Source organism: Equus asinus, chromosome 6 (genome assembly GCF_041296235.1).
Source record: "Equus asinus isolate D_3611 breed Donkey chromosome 6, EquAss-T2T_v2, whole genome shotgun sequence".
Lineage (NCBI taxonomy): Eukaryota > Metazoa > Chordata > Mammalia > Perissodactyla > Equidae > Equus > Equus asinus.
The window spans coordinates 41074953-41092409 of record NC_091795.1 but is presented as its reverse complement, the minus strand read 5'-3'; the positions used below and the strand labels follow the sequence as shown (position 1 = coordinate 41092409).

Below are 17457 nucleotides of genomic sequence, written 5' to 3'. Positions count from 1 at the left end.
CAGAAATCTTTTAAAACAATAGTTCCAACAGTATGCCTATTCCCATGAATAATTTTATTTCTTCCTTTCCAATCGTAATGCTAGTTATTTATTTTTTCATGTCTTATTGTATTTGCCAGTCTCCTTGGAAAATGGGATAGAAGAAGAATTATCAGGCATTCTTATCCTGTACCAGACATTAAGAATTTACCCTTATCTGTTTCATCTTTAAGAATGATACTTGCCATGAAAGGATGTTCAACATCATTAACTGTCAGGGAAATGCAAACCAAAACTACAATGCGGTGTCACCTCACTCCCATCAAAACAGCTATAATTAACAAGACAAGAAACACGAAGTGTTGGAGAGGATGTGGAGAGAAGGAAACCCTCGTACACTGCTGGTGGGAGTACAAACTGGTGCAGCCACTATCGAAAACAGTATGGAGATTCCTCAAAAAATTAAGAAAAGATCTACCATATGAAGCAGCTATTCCACTACTGGGTTTTTATCCAAAGAACATGAAAACACGAACGCATAAAGATACATGCACCCCTGTGTTCATTGCAGCATTATTCACAATAGCCAAGACTTGGAAGCAACCTAGGTGCCCATCAAGGGATGAATGGATAAAGAAGATGCGGTATATACACAATGAAGTACTGCTCAGCCATAAGAAAGGATGAAATCCAGCCATTTGTGACAACATGGATGGACCTTGAGGGTATTATGCTAAGCAAAATAAGTCAGAGAGAGAAGGTCAAATACTGCTTGATCTCGCTCATATGTAGAAGATAAAACACCAAAAACAATCACATAGAAAGAGATTGGATTGGTGGTTACCAGAGGGGAATGGGGGAGGGAGAATGGCGAAAGGGGTGATTAGGCACATAGGTATGGTGGTGGATTGTAACTAGTCTTTGGGTGGTGAATGTAATCTACACAGGAATCAAAATATAATAACGTACACCTGAAATTTATATGATGTTATAAACCAATGTTACTGCAATAAAAAAAAAATAAAGAAAGGGGTTGCGGGGTGGGCAAAATGAGTGAAGGAGGTCAATTGTATGGTGACGGATGGTAACTAAACTTTTGGTAGTGATCACTTTGTAGTGTATACAGATGTCTACTTATAATGTTGCACACCTGAAACTTATATAATCTCATATAGTAATTTTACCTGAATAAAAAAAAATAGAAAAAACAAAAAGAATGGTGCTTGTTACAGGGTTTGGATTTTTTTTTTTGGTAGACATTCTATCAAATTAACAAAGTTTCCTTCTAGACCTAACCTTCTCTTTTTTAAAAACTGTAAATGGTGTTATGTTTTATTTTATCAAATGACTTTTTTCTATCTACTGACATGATCATGTTTCTCCTTCAATTTTTTAATGTGATGAATTATATTAATACATTCTCTAACATTACCATTCTTGGTAAGAATTATTTGATTATGCTATTATTTCATGAAATTTTAAAGCATTGCTGGATTCAGCTTGATATTATTTCATTTAGGCTATTTATATGTAATTTCAAAAGTGGTATTGGCCTATAATTTTCTTCTTGCACTTAGTTCTTTGGTATGGTCTCAAAGTGCCTCAGAAATGAATTGAGGAACATTTCCTCTTTTTTATGCCATTTCAGGAGTTTTACAAAAATTCAGTTTGGCTATTTCTTTGAGTGTAGTCACCTGGAAGATCATGGGAGCCTAGCGGTGATTTTTGGGTTGTTTGTTCTTTGATGCATATATTTCAAACAACTAATTTAATTTCTTTCTATTTGTAGGTCTATTCAAATTCTATATTTCATCTCACGAGGCAGTTTTTGGTAAACTATCCTTTCCAAGAAATGCATCCATTTCTTCTAAGTCTTCAAATTGATTGCCCCTGATTGTTCAATGCATTCTGATCTTTTAAATTTCTGTTATATCTATAGTTATCGTACTTTTTATTCCTAATATTGCTTACTTGCATCTTCTCTCTTTTTTCTTGCTCAGCGTTGCCAGAAATGTCTATTTAATTAGTCCTTCCATAGAAGCCAGGAATTTATCCTCAAGATATATCTCCAACAATATCAAAAAACATGTACAAGATTATTCATAAGGGCAAAATATAGGAAACAACTTAAACATCCATATGTAGGAAATTAGCCAAATAAATTATGGTTCTTCCACATAGTACACTACTTGCAGCTATTAAAAAAAAAAAAAAATGAAAAAGGTCTCCATAGACTGATATACCATGATTTCCAGGATATATCATTAAGTGAAAAAAAACATTGTGCAAAAGAGTTATAAAGTATGCTGCCTTTTATATAAGAAAGAAGGGGAAATATATTTGTATTTGCTTATTTTTACAAAAAGAATTAGGAAGGATAAAATTGTTTACCTACAGAAGATGGGTAGGAAGGAGATAGAAGGGATGGAGAGGGAGACAGAACTTTTATTATGCCTTTTTACACAGCTTTTCCTTTTGAACTATGTTGACATTTTATACATTTCAAAAAAATAAATCAATAAGAATGGGGAAATAACTATAACTGAATGCCAAAAGAAACAAATAAACCTAACTGTGTATCAAATAAATAACACAAACACATGGAAGAAAAAAATTAACTCAAGTAATCTTGAACACAGTTCTCCGTTTCCTCTCAGTAGGACACAGTCAATAGACCAAAAGAACTTCAGAGAAATCTTGGGCTTTACTTACTACATTTCTGGGGGAGTGGCATTGATGTAGCAATCCTGAAACTCTTTTATTTGTATGTATAAGATTTAGTAAGTGAATATATATTGTTGTTGAATTCTCATTCAGGGAGAAGGGAGGTATAAATATGGAATGGAAGGAGGGGAAGAACCTTGAGATGTTAGATTGGAACTAGAGGTATTAGTATGAACTCACGACTTTAAAAGTTGTGTCTCCTGGCTATGTCTGCTAAGAGGGCCTAGTAACAATGACACTCCGGTAACAATGAGCACACCTACCATCTAGATCTTGGTTTCTAAATACCATTCCCCTTTGAAAGGAAGCAGGGCTCCTAGGAGAAATGGAGGATTCCAGGATTGGGAAAAAGAAACTACAAGATGAGTCTAGAATATCCATTTATTGTGCCAGAAAGCAGTGAAGTATTCAAAGAATAACGAGGACATGTCACATGGACGGAGAAACTGCTGTAAAAGGTTCCTATTGGTCAAATTTGGCACAGTTTGTATTTAAAAATGAATAATGACAGAAGTAAATTATTACCCACCAAATACAAAAAAAATACACAAGACCATACCAATAGTTTTAAAAAACATTAAATGGGGAGGCAGAAGGGAAAATTCTTACTTATAGGACAGTGCCAACTAACAAACATAGAAGGAATGATATATATGAAATATGTAGAAACTTTTAGACTGGGCAAATATCCTGTTCCCAATCACTTTTCTCCCGGTGGTTTTAGCATCTATTGGTCATTCTTGTCTGTTTCCAGTTTTAGGCTCATATGAAAAAAACTACTATAAATATTTGTGTATAGATCTTCGTGTGGACTTATTACTTGTTTCTCTTGAAGTAAATACAGTCATGTGCTGCATAATGATGTTTTGGCCAACAATGGACCCCATATACAATGGCGGTCCCATAAGATTATAATGGAACTGAAAAATTCCTATCTCCTAGCTACGTCGTAGCCACTGTAATGCTGTAGCACAACACACTACTCATGTGTTTGTGGGATACTGGTGTAAGCAAACCTTCAGGTCCTTCAGGAGGTGTCCCAGAAGACGGCATTGCTATCACAGGAGATGACAGCTCCATGTGTGTTATTGCCCCTGAAGACCTCCCAGCGGGACAAGATGTGGAGGTGGGAGACAGTGATAGTGATGATCCTGAGCCTGTGTGGGCCTAGTTTGTCACCTGTGTGTGTCTTAGTTTTTAACAAAAAAGTTTTCAAATTAAAAAAAAAAAAATTAAATAAAAAAGCCTATAGAATAAGGATATAAAGAAAGAAAATACTTTGTACAGCTGTACAATGTGTTTGCGTTTTAAGCTAAGGGTTATTACAAAAGAGTCAAAAAGTTTTAAAAAATTTAAAGGTTTATAAAGTAAAAAAGTTACAGTAAGCTTAGGTTAACTTACTATTGACAAAAGAAAAATATTTTCTATAAATTTAGTTAGCCTAAGTGCCCAGTGTTTATAAGTCTACAGTAGCGTCCAGTGACGTCCTCGGCCTTCACTTTCACTCACCACTCACTTGCTGACTCACCCAGAGCAACGCCCAGTCCTGTAAGCCCCATTCATGGTAAGTTCCCTAAACAGATGTACCATTTTTTACGTTTTATACCATATTTTTACTGTACTTTTTCTATGTTTATCTAGGTGTGTAGTAGGCTATACCATCTAAGTTTGTGTAAGTACACACTATGATGTTCGCACAACAAAATCACCTAACAAAACATTTCTCAGAACATGTTCCCCATCTTTAAGTGGCCCATGACTGTACCTAAAAGTAGGATTGCTGGCTCACATTGTAAGTGTCGGTTTAATTTAGTGAGACTGCAACACCATTTTACACATACCCCTGCCCCCATCCCGATCCCAATTCTAGGATCACATGCTGCACTCAGTTGTTATCTCTTTAGCTTTCTAGGTATAATTCAAGAGAAATTAGGGTATATGGATCCTCTAAAATACTTGTACAATCATGTTCAAAGCAGCACTATTTGCTGTGAACTCCAAACTGGAAATAGCCCAAATGTTCACCAACAGTAGGATGGATAAAGAATTCTCGATATAGTTATAACAATGGAATATTATGCAGCCATGAAAAATAACAAACCAATACTACGTATAACGTAAGGAAGAGTCGACAAACAATTTTGAGTGAAAGAAGCTAAGCCAAAAGAAGTACATCCTGATGATTCCATCTATATAAAGTTCAATAACAGACAAAACAAGAATATAGTGAAGGAAGTCAGAAAAGTGGTTCCCTGTGGGGTTAGTGACTGGGGGTACAGGAGGGGTTTCTGAGGTGCTGGTAATGCTCTAAATCTTTATCTATGTCATGTTTACTTGGATGAGCTCACTTTGTGAAAATGTATCAAGCTGTACATTTATGACAAATGCACCTTTCTGTATGTTTGTTTTGCTCCAATATAAAAAAAAATTAAGAGTAAACTTAACTCTGATTCCAAAACTGAAACAAAAACGATACTGAATCTTTTCTGAGTTAATTTTAAACTTTAGTTTTCAAAAAGCACCCTTACTTTCCAACTGCCCAAGCTTTTTCGGAAAACCTGTAAACAGCATGTCCTAATGACAATACTCGGGATGGAAAATGTGCAGGGACGAAGGCGCTGCGAGGCTCTGTGTTGGGTGTACATATGCACAGTTTCTGTGGAAAGATGTTTGACAACACACATCAAGAGAACTAAAAAGAAATATATGCTATTTTGTCTAATAATAATTTCCCTCTAGGAATTTTTCCCAAATCAACAACTCAATCAAATATTCATGAACAATGATGTAAAGTTATACATTAAAAATTTCTTTTAGAAAAGAAAAATCCTTTCAAAGTAATACTTACAATTGGCGTCCCAAAAGGAATGTAACCTGTGAGAGGAGAGAGAAAAGAGTCAGGTCTTCTAATGCCCCCTCACTCCACCCTACCCACCTCTCAACGGAGATACCGGAAGAGACTCTGGGCTTGGTCTCGCCGTGGCCCGGATGAAGTGGCTCAGGTCGGCTAGGCGAGAGGCACCTCCAGGCCTCACACCTTTTCCCAGCTTGGCCCTCTCCAGGACAGAGGGTTCCGCTGTGTCCCCCAGCCTCCCTCTCTCTGTTCCCCTTTAACCAGACAGTTCTCACTCCCATGCAAAACCCAGAGGCTCATTCCTGAAGGCAGGGCTGCCCAGGGCTGGGGCACCACCACTCTAACTTGGTGGTCCTCCCATGATTTCCTCCACAAGGCATCACAGCCCCTGCCCACACTTGCTTCACAACTCTGGATGTCTCAGAAGGCCCCTGAATGTCCTCCTTCCCTCAGTTTGTCTTTCTAGCATACGCCCTTACTTCCCCGGCATCATGACCATTTCCGGAAAGGGAATTCCCTACCCATGTGAGACATGTACCTCTAAGTGCCAGTGGTCTTTAAATCTCTAGAAGGCTGGCTAGACATCCTCAGGAGAGCAGGAGAGGGCCGAGGTGAAGCACAGCCAGGCCCTGGGTGCTGTTTCCCCACTGCTCACAGCAAGGCTCCCTCCGCCACCCCCACTGCTGTCAATGGCAGCTTCCTGTCCCCAGTCTCTAACTTATAACAACCAGTCAGCAGAGAACCACACTTATCTGAGTTCCGTCTAAAGCAAAGGTTCACATCCCAAGTGTGCATAACTGTGCATGCACATGAGACATCCCTCTCCTATCCGCATCCCTCTGGAGAGAGGTGTAAAGCTTGACTGGGGAATTACAAGAGAAGCCAGGCTCAGGGTGAGAGCTGCTCCGGCCCTGTGCCGGGACTGGGGAGCGCCTACCGCCATGGATACAAGATGCTTGGAGCCTTCGCTGCCTTGAAGGGTCCTCATGGCAAACGGGGTCACTGGGTGCTAACTGCCCCAGTTTGCACGATGATGCCACCTGGTTGTTTATTCTCTCGCCCCCGTGAGGTCAGGCTCTTTACAGGAGGGGACCCTGCCTAACCCACTTAACTGAGAACACTCACTGGTAGAGACTGTTTCTTCAGCTGCCTGAGGACTTCCCAAGGCAGCAGCCCTCCCACCCACCCTGTAACTCGGGGGTGCCTACGCCCCACTGCACCGAGAAACAGCATGGAGGAGGCATCAGCGCTCTATGTGAGTCTGGCCTCTGCTGTGTGACCCTGGGCGAGGCCTGCAGCCTCTCAGAACTGTAGGCAGGATAACCACGCCAGCCCCAGCCAGTGTATGTGCAAGTGCTTTCTAGGCCAGTAAGCTCATGCATACAGAGCTCTCCCTCCAGCGACCGCAGGGTGGGGACTTCCTGTGGGCAAGGACCTTATACTCACTTTCCCACCCTCCCCTCTGCCCACTGGTCTCCACAGAATGGCATGCACCTTCCCTGAGTGTGCAGTAGTGCAAACACAGCACATACATTCTGAAGGGCAGGTTACCAGCAGGACCAGAGACCAGGGGGTTAGTCCTGGGATTAACTGCCTGGAAGGGCTGAGCAGGGAGCAGGGCACGGAAGGCAAGGGCGCAGTGTACATAGGTAAGAGGGAGTGACTCAGAAGGCAGGGCTTGCCCCTAGAAGGTCTCAGCCCGGAGGCTGCCGCTAAGTGAGCGGTGTGTGAGCTGGGGGTGGGGCACCAGATGCACCTGTGGAGGCCTCCACTCCACCCCGACTGCTCAGGCAGAAAAGGCAGTCAGGTACATTTTCTAAAAGCTCCACAGGTTATTGGGAGGCCTGGCCAGAGTCCTGCACGGCTGAGCCCAGGTGAACATGCAGGAGCAGGTGTGGCTGTGTGTGTAACGGGCTCTGCCCGTCCGCAGGCCAACACATGTGGGTGCTCCTGGAGCTGTGACCATAGCAAGTGCCCGGGCCGGGCAGAACCAGAGGGTCCCAGGGGCTTACCTGACATTCTAAAGGGCATGAAGATCTTCTCATTGGTGTCCGGGTGTAGAATAGCCTGGCAAGAGCCGGGACAGAGCACAGGGTGACAGTGGGGGAGGGAGAGAGGACCTGGGGAAGGAGGGGGGAGGGGAGGGGAAGGAGCGCTCCCCCAGGAAGACTCAGATGACCAGTGGCTGCTGTATCTTGCCCTCTGGTCTGTCAGTCCTTTCCCACCATTCAGGGCAAGAGAAAACCAAAGCAGGGGCCACCAACAGTCCTTCTCCTCCTGACTAAGGTGCAAAGCTGAAGGAAGGGGAGAGCGGGACTGTGTCCACCTTGCAGGCCCTCTGGGCCCCACACCTGGCACACAGCAGGCACGTGACAAGGATTTTGTGGAAGGAGCCTGCAGGGAAGGAGCTCAGGGGCCCAGGGAAAGGTGAGCTGGCCTGAACTCCAGTCTTCAGAAGCTCAGGCCCTGGGTGCTGGGGGAGAAGGGAGGGGTGAGGTGGCCGGGGGCATGCGGGGAGGGGAACGGCCGAGCAGTAACAGCCATGGGAGGAGGAACTTCCACTGGATCCCCGGGACAGGGCGGGGCAGGGTCCAGGAGAGCAGGAGAAGAGAAGGAAAAGAATCCAAAATCGGATTACCTGCTTGATTTTCTGAGCACTCCAGAGCTGGAAGAGAAGAAGGAAGGGAGGGAGAGAAAGGAAAAGAAAAGAAGGAATAAAAATTAAAAGCACACATCAACTTAAGGTCTCAAAGCCACGTTTTCTAACCAAGAGATCTGGCTCCAAAGGGCATAAGAGGCTCAGGCTGTCCTGGTCACCCCAGGTCTGGCAGCTTCCCTGGGAGTGTGGCCTCAGGGATCCCAGAACAGCAGAGCTAGGGGATCTCACACATCATTTAAACCAAGGGTTCTCAACTCAGGCTGTGCTGTAAAATTACCTGAAGAATCCTTCCAGCATTCTTCTAAAGCTCTCTAGCTGATGCTAAGGTATGGCTAGGTAAGCAGCCCTAATTTAAATGAAGATACTTCAGTTGTCTCCCAGAATCACTACAGGCAGCATAGAGTGATCATTTCAGAGCTGGACAGACCGCAGAGTGCCAGAAAGATAAACAAGTGGGTCCCAGAGCAAATTAAGCCTAAACTAGTGCTAGAGGCAAAAATGACGGAACTGAGGAGGTCCTACCTTGGGTACATCACGAGAAGGCAGGAGTCTTTGGAAAAGATAATAATGCTGGGAAAAGTAGAAGGCAGCGGGAAAAGAGGAAGACCAAATATGAGGTGGACTGACTCCTTAAAGGAAGCCATGGGCGTGATCTACAGGAGCTGAGTAGGGCTGCTGAGGACGGGCCATAGCGGACATACTCATTCATAGGGTCACCAGGAGTCAGAGCAACTTGACAGCATGTGACAACAACGACAGACTGCCTGGATTCCTGGCTTTGCCACTTCTACCTCTGAGCCTCCATTTCCTCATCTGTAAAATGGGGATAATAGCTGTGCCTCTAACCTTGTTGAGGAGGTGTATGAAAGCGCCTGAGCCGTGCTTTCTAACTGCTTATGTTGTAGATATTCTAATTCCTATTGTGGCTTTCAAATGAGTGGTGAAGTTGTCTCTTTCCAGCACAGCTTGGGGGACAGGCTGGAGAAACAGAACAATTTGTCAGTTCTTTCAAATGATATAAACACTGTGTTTCCTTGAATCTAAGACATCGCTGACCCTAAGACACACTATTATGTGCCACTGAGAAAGAAAACTATGACATAATGCCAAGACCCTTATCAATTAAAAGACTCATCCCATTTAAGAGACATTAAAGTGTAATAAAGTAGGCCTTTTCGAATCAAGAAAACATGGTGAATAAAAACTTACGTTGTGGGCAAACCAAAAGCCAGTGCATTTTTAATGAGCAAGAAGGGTATGAGGTGAGAGGGAAGATGCGGCCAGCAGCTGATGTTTAAAGTTGTGTAATAGAACTGTTCAGTTAGGCTTCATTTGCATGGCAAGGTTGTCATCTGAATATAAAGTAAGCTGCAGAAGGCCAGCGAGCAGCAAGAATAGAGGTTATAAAATTGATATATTAAAGTTTATGCATTTTACTCACAGCAGGGTCCCTCGAGCCTTAATTCACAACCTAATTACTCCTATTTTAGCTACATCTCAAACATATTTGATTGTCTGCTATTCCAGACCCAGGAGGATTAGAAGCAGGAGATTTTTCAAAAATAATAACTGGAGAATGGAGGGGATGGAAGAGAGAAAAACCAAATGCAGAACCACTGTGAGCTAGAGTGGGTGAGGGAGAGCACAATAGCAAAGAGGTAAAAAAAGTCCTTTGCTCAGAAAGCGCCTTCCGGAAGTGCACCCCCAGCTCCCAGCACCACCCCAGGTACACCCCCAGGCCTGTGCACAGAGTCTTGACCCACACGCTCCACCCCGAATCAGAACCTTCTGCTTCTGGGTCCTGGGGATTCACGGTCCAGCTCCTCGGAGGCAGGGACTTGCCTTTCAGCACTGTCCCCCAGCATCTCCCACAGCCCTGGGCACACAACAGATCTAAAGCTTTTCTAAAATTAAAGTTTCATTTTTAAAAACTCAGGATCTCAGGGCTGGCCAGGTGGCATAGTGGTTAAGTTCATGCACTCCGCTTTAGTGGCCCAGGTACGTGGGTTCAGATCCCAGGCACGGACCTAAACACTGCCCATCAAGCCATGCTGTGGCGATGTCCCACATACAAAGTAGAGGAAGATGGGCACAGATATTAGTTCAGGGTCAATCTTCCTCAAGCAAAAAGAGGAAGATTGGCAACAGGTGTTAGCTCAGGGCCAATCTTCCTCAACAACAACAAAAAAACCTCAAGATCTCTTCATATAATTCTTAACAAAAAAGAAAAAAAAATTCTCCAATTTTCTGATGAACAGCCTGGGGGGAAAGCACTGGTCTAAGACATCAAAGGACAGTGTAAAGAACAGGTGTTAGAACTGGGCAGGCCTGCATTCAAATCACTTACTGGACATGTGGCCCTGAGCAAATTACTGTGCCTCTGTGCCTCAGTTTCTCCACCATAGAACAGGTTATTGTAAGGCAGGGCAGAGACCATGCCTGGTGCTCCTGGCAGTCTGCATCTCCCTTTGTGCACACAGCTAAGCCTCTACGTCCAGCCTCCCCTGAGTCAGGTGGGCTCCTGTGACCGGGTGCTGGCTAACCGGCTGTGGCGGAAGTGATGTTTGCCACTTCCAGGCCTGGCCCCAAAGCCCCCCACAGAGGACCCAGTGGAGGACAGCGAGGCCCTAGAAGACAGTAAAGCATGAGGTGAAAGGAGCCTGTCCCTGGACAGCAGCATGTGCCAAGCCCCCGAACTGCACTGGACTCTGACACGAGTGAGAAATAGACGTTACTGTTTAAGCCCCTGAAATCCGGGGTTGTGTGTTACAGCACTTGCTATCCTGACTACTACACAGGTTTAAATGAGATATGCATATCTAAAACACTTGCCCCATAGAACATGTTCCATAAATGCCTAAAACAGAGGGGAAGTCATTCAAATGAGCAGTATTTTTTAATGGAGTTAATTATTTTTCAAAGTAACTTCCTCTCTATTGTCTTATTCCTACAGTACGCCTGTGAGGTGGGTAGATTATTTTCAGACAAGGTAACTCATCTCAGAGAGACTAAATGACTCAGCCAGGGTCCCTGGGGCCTGGTGGCAGGATGGAGATGGGCACCAGGCCTCCTGGTCTCCAGGTTCATGTTCTCCCTGCTCTCCAGGGGCCCCATGGAGCAGATCGATGTCTGGTCTGGCCAGGGTGTCTGCCAGGCCTGAGGCACGAGAGGAGGAAGAGAATTGGCTGACATCACCCTCAGGTCCCAGAACCTCCTTCTTGCAGCCCGGCAGCGATGCTCCTCATCAGTACCTGTCACTTCCCACCCTCTCGCCAAAGTCCAGCCAAGCAGTCCTTTAATCAATGGCCACATCCATGTCCTTCAGGTTCAGGGACTGCCTCCTTCACCCCAAACCAGGGAGCAGCGATGAGACAGTCAGGCAGATGCTAGCTCACCAGCAAAGGCAGAAGTTCACAGGGGTGTCAGCAGAGCTTACAGACATGTTCCCCACCCCGCAATGACACCACCACGCACATGGCCCAGGCTGGCCAGTGCCAAAGACAAGAGGCAACGGTAAACCTCACGTGATAATTCCATGCTTTTCTATTTTGCTGAGCACTTCCCCTCCCAGTAGCTATTTGATTCTCACGCTCAGAAACCCGTTTCCATAGGACAGATGAGAAAACCAAAGCTGAAAGGCACGTCCAAGGTGTCCCAGGTGGAGCCGGAACTACAGCTCACGACCTCTAACTCAGATTTATTCATCCTTTCATCCTGATTCATTCATTCACATTTGTCAGACACCCTTCTAAGGGCTTGTACATACAGTCATGGGCCACATAACAACATTTCAGTCAACAACGGACCCCATATATGACGGTGGTCCCATAAGATTAGTACCATATAGCCTAGCTGTGTAGTAGGCTATACCATCCAGGTTTGTGTAACTACTCTCTATGATGGTCACATGATGACAAAATAGCCGAATGATGCATTTCTCAGAACATATACCCATCGTTAAGCAACGCGTGACTATTAACTTACTTAATCTCCTCAACAACCCTATGAGGCAGGGACTAGTATATCTCCCATTTTATAGATGTGGAAACTGAGGCAACGAGAGGTTAAGCGACTTGCCCAAAGTCCCATCGCAGCCCTGGGATTTGAACCCAAGCAGCCTGGTTCCAGATTCCCCACTCTTAACCACCACATGCTCCTGTCTCTAAATGCTAACACATCAATGCACACTGTTCTGTTCCTTTAGGCATCGGATATATTTTGGAGCGCTTTCCACATCAGCACACAGAGCAGCCTTATTCTTCCTAATAGAAACCTTGAATGAATATATTATAAACTGTACCCTAGTAATGGACTTTTAGCCTATTTCCCATCTTCTTTTTATTGTGGTAAAATATACATAACAAAATTTACCTTTTTAACCATTTTTAAGCGGCAGTTCAGTGGCATTAAGTACATCCACACTGTTGTATGACCATCACCACCATCTATCTCCAGAACTTTTTCATCTTCCCCAACTGAGACTCTGTACCCCGTAAGGCCTGACTCCCCATTCCTTCTTCCCCCAGCTCCTGGCAACCACCATTCGACTTTCTGTCTCTGCGAGTGGGACCACTCTAGGTATTTTGTATAAGTGGAATCACACAATATTTGTCCTTTTGTGACTGTCCTATCTTTTGTTATTATAACCATGTTCCAGTGAATTTCTCTGTAATTACCATTATTATAGTATTAGCACTTAAAGAAAAAGGATAAATGTATGCAGGTATCTCTGGCAGGATACAGAAGAAACGAATGGTTACTCTAGGGAGAGGAAGTGGGCAATTGGGGGACTGGGAAAGGGAGACATTTTTTTATTCTCTACTTTTTTAATATCTTTAGAATTCTGTATATTGTTCATATGTTACCTATTCAAAAGTAACTGTTAAGAAAAATTAAGAGTGACCACTAGAAAAATAGAAACAGGGTGCACAACTTCTAAGCTCTTCATTGACCTCTACAGAACAGAATGCTACCTGTCTAACAAAATCTATGTCCCCTTCTTCCATAGTAATAGAACAGTAGTGGGCAAGTGGCTGACCTGCTGTACTACATTTCCCAGCCTCCTTTGCGGGGCAGGTAGCTGACCTGCTACACTACATTTCCCAGCCTCCTTTGCAGTTAGGCTTATCCATGTGACTGAGTCCCCCAGCAGCATCTGAGAGGAAGTGAGATGTGCCTTTCCCTGGCCAGCACCTCCCCCTCCATGCTTTCTGTCCTCTGCCTATAAACCAGAGCGAGGGTGTGGCTGCTCCAGCTTACAAGCCTGGGCCAGGCAGAGAGGATAACCCAGGAAGATGGTGGAGAAACATGATGGAAGAAGCCTGGGTCCCTGAATAATCCCGTGGAGCAAAGCCCCCTGTCCACCTGGAACTTGAACTGCTACATGGGAGAGAAATAAACTTGTATCTTATTTGAACCGGTGCATTTGGGGACCTTTTCATTACAGCAGTTAGTATAACCCTACCTACCATAACCCATTTGGGGTTATAGGAAACTGCCCCCCATGACATCAGGGAAGTGTTTCCAGAGGAGAGAGGAAGGCACGAGAACTAAGATGGTGTTTGAGGCTCTGCTTGTGACATCTGGCAATGCTCCCACCTCAGGAGGTTTTTGGGGGAGGTGGGAGGGACATCTCCATTAAGCTAAAATGCCTAGTCATGACCTGATGGCTTTGGGCTCATCCCAGCTCCAGGCTGCAGCAACAACAGTCAGGGTCACAGATTTCGGCCCTGGCTCCGCCACCGACTTGCATGGTCGTCCCCTGCCAGTCACCACACCCCTCAGACTTACATTGTTTTTTAAATTAATCAGGCAGGAGAAGGAGCAGGAGGTGGGGACAAGTCTCTCCAGTCTCTCCAGGGCCCCTTCCTGTCTGATGAGGCTCAGCCCAGCTTACAGAGCGAGCAGGACAAGGACTCAGGGCTGACTCTTCGGGTCTGGGCTTTTCCCTGAGACCTGCGGGACCCACAGGCCAGGTACCCCCCACAAGAGTTGCCTCCACAAGAGCCACAGAGGTTCCTCCAACCAGAGCTGGTTGCTCATTTGAAGCTTCATGAGCCAGTCCCACAACAGGTTACAGGTGTGTACCATCCTGAGCTGTAAAGCATTCGACAGGGGGCCAAGAGAGACACACTGGACTGCCCATCCACACTGCAAATCTAGGACAGGAAGCCCTGGTGTCTTCTCGCCAGCCACTGAAACAGCTCCACTTAAAATATAATTTCTCAGCGTGACCTGATCTTCGGGCTCAGCCCGTCTCCCTCTGTGCGTCTGGCTGAACATAAAAATGTGCAGGCCTGATCCCTGGAACTTCCCGGCTGCAGCAAAACAAACCAGCGTGGACACGAGACTTTGGACCTTGCTTGACTTCTTAGCTCGGACAGTGAAGACAGAGAGGGTGTAGGGGGAGCAGTCTGGGTGAGTTTGCTGATTTCAGGAAAGGCCTGTGTCTCAGCTGAGCTGCCATCTGAACCTATTAGAACCTCAGTGTAGAGGCCAAGAGACAGGCAGTGGGGTGAGGAGGGGGCTGCCCAGCAAGCTTCAGGAGGAGGAGCGCTGCCTTCCGGGGTAGGGCAGCAGGGCATACCTGCAGAGCCAGACCACAGAGGAGGAGTAACTGCCCTGGCCCCGCCCCAGTCTGGCCTGCTCCCCTTCCCCTCTGCCTCCTTCCAGGCTGCTTCTCCAAACCTCCGAAGGCAGCAAAGACAGAGCCTATTTAAAACAACCTCCAGAAGGTAATTAAACAGAGCCTGAAGGGGATCCTTCTGCAAGGCAAAGGATGCCTTCACAAAACAAAAAAAATCTTCCTAATTTATCATTTGGGCCAATCTCATTATTCCTCACCATTAATTTTGTTGCCATGGTTACTCCCAGGTACTAGGTACACAGGCAAGTGTATGTGGGGTGAAGGCACCCCCCAATTCTACAGGCACATGAAAGGAGACAGAACTTCCCCTCATTCTGCGGCACAGCACACAGCAGCTGGCATGGCCTCCGTGCACACGCGGCTTCGCTCTGTTAAGAGAATGGACCCTGGAGTCAAACCCGCGTTTGAATTGCAGATCTCCCCCTTGCTGGTTATGCGACCTGGGGCAACTTAACCTTTTTGAGCCTGCACTTCCTCATTTGTAATATGGGGATATGCACACTTACTTACTTTCAAGGTTATTGTGAAGATTAAGGAAAATTCACTTATTTAACAGCTATCTCCTGAGTACCCATTATGTGCCAAGCACGGCTCTAAGTCTAAGAATACATCAGTGAACAACGAGGACCAAAAATCTCCACTTTCATAGAGCCTGTATGCTAATGAGGACAGACTAAGCAATAAAAATAATCAATAAGTGGATTCTCTGATCCTTGAGAAGGAGGGCTGCTCCAGGAAACATGGGAAAGTAGGACAGGATGAGGCTGGGGAGCGTGTGCTGGCGGCGGGATGGATTTTGTTTTTAATTTAAAATTTATTGTAATGGGGTCTGCACAAAAGGAGGGAGTGAAGGGTGGGGAACATGCAGGGGACACAGAAACACGATGACATGGCCAGGGCCACAGCTTCTGTCACGGGGGAGAGGGATGAAAAGAAAAGGCCAGGGCTGGAGCTGGGGGGAAGATGTGATAAAGGGGCACTGAGGTGGGATTCCCCTCGTCCCCAGGAAGCCTGGCCCCCCAAGATCCCACCTTGTCCTCTAGGCCTAGCGGCTCCTACTTTGCTCCCTGGGCTTTTTCTCCCCTGACAGATGCTCAAATAGGATGATGTTTGGGGCCTGCCAGTAGCAAGGTGGTTAGGGTAGTTTTCATTGAGGTGACACTGGAGGAAAGACTTGAAAGAGGGAGGGAGCCATGCAGATATCCAGTAGGAGATTGTTCTAGCAGACAGAAAAGCCAGTGCAAAGGTCCTGAGACAGAAGTGGGCTTGCCCAGCATGTTTGAGGGACAGCACAGAGGCCAGTGTGACTGGAGTGGACTGAGTAAGGGGGGGAGTAGTTGAAGGCAAGGTCAGAGATGAACAGGGCTTTGCAGGCCATGCTAAGGACCATGGCTTTCACTGAGTAGAAAGGGTGGACATTACAGAGTTTCTACTAGGGCGATGGTTCTTAATGGGGGATGGGGCAATTTTGCACCCAGGCGACACGTGGCAATGTCTGGTTGACAGGAACTCGGGGAGATGGGTGCTACTGGCAGCCAAGGGGTAGAAGCCAGAGACGCTGCTAAACATCCTGCAGTGCACAGGACAGTCCCCACAACAAAGAATTATCCAGCTCCAAATGCCAATAGTGCCGAGGCTGGGAAACCCCGGAGCAGAGGAACAAACGATGTAATATATACTTTCACAGACTGCTCTGAGTGCTGTACTGGGAATGGACAGAGGAGCCCAGGTAGAATGGGGAGACCAGCAGGAGGCTGCTGGGGTGACCCAGCCCACAGACGCGTCTACAGCATCCGGTACAACACCTAGCACGTGACACCAATGCTTCAACTGGTCCTGATCACTTGCCTGTTCCATGCTAACTATAAGGCCCAACCCAGGGCTGGCCCATGGGGCAGGGTGCTGGGCAGGATCCCAGAAGCCTAGGGCTAGGGGTCAGGGTAAAGGGCGGGTCATCCAAGCCTTCCGTTCAGCCAGCTTCTGACAAGCCTGCTGACACCCAGAGAAAATTTGGGGTGCAAGGATTTTTAATTCAGTATTTTCTCGGCTATTTTCAGCAAAGCCGAAGCACAGCTGACCCCATTTCCCCTCTGCCACAGGAGGAGACCTGCAGGCTCTTACACCCCAGCTGCCCTTTCCCCTCGGCAGGTTGCAGGCAGAAATCTATCCCGCACGGGGCCTCTGAGCAGCCAATACGTTACGCTGGGTGCAGAGTAGGCACTTAATAAGGTGGGCTGGTTCTCAGGCTCTGGGGAATGTGGGGGATGGATGAGAACCACCACTCAGAAGCCTACCGTGGCTCCCAGAGACCTGCTCTACTCACCCCTGACGACTCCAGTAGCTGCCAAGCTCCCCATCCACCTGGCCCTCTACCAGAAGGATCCTACCACCATACACTTGCATGCTACTCCCTTGCTCAAGAGCTTCCAGTAGCTTCCTCTTGCCCCACATAACACATCCAGCATCTCTACCCCGGTTTCAAAGACTTTCACAATCAGGCCTATAACTTCCCAACCTCCTCTCCAACTTTCTCTAATCTCATCTTCTCTCCCCACTCCTCCTCCCTCCCTCCCCCTCTCTCTCTCTCTCTCTCTC

At 46.1% G+C, this 17457-nt stretch overlaps 1 protein-coding gene across 8 annotated transcripts in view; it reads right to left on the bottom strand.

Annotated features, from left to right (window-relative positions):
- The window catches only part of SFXN5 (sideroflexin 5), a 107977-nt gene that overhangs the window by 66899 nt on the left and 23621 nt on the right, over positions 1 to 17457 (bottom strand). For all 8 annotated transcript variants that reach the window (XR_006529321.2, XM_014836644.3, XM_044772667.2 and 5 more), the window contains exons 4-6: positions 8196 to 8222; positions 7570 to 7624; positions 5552 to 5577 (exon numbers count right to left, since the gene is read on the bottom strand). Coding sequence is in view for 7 of the 8 variants with exons in the window: in XM_014836644.3 (XP_014692130.1) it covers positions 5552 to 5577; positions 7570 to 7624; positions 8196 to 8222 (108 nt within the window). In the remaining variant the exon portion in view is untranslated. The remainder of the gene's footprint in view (positions 1 to 5551; positions 5578 to 7569; positions 7625 to 8195; positions 8223 to 17457) is intronic.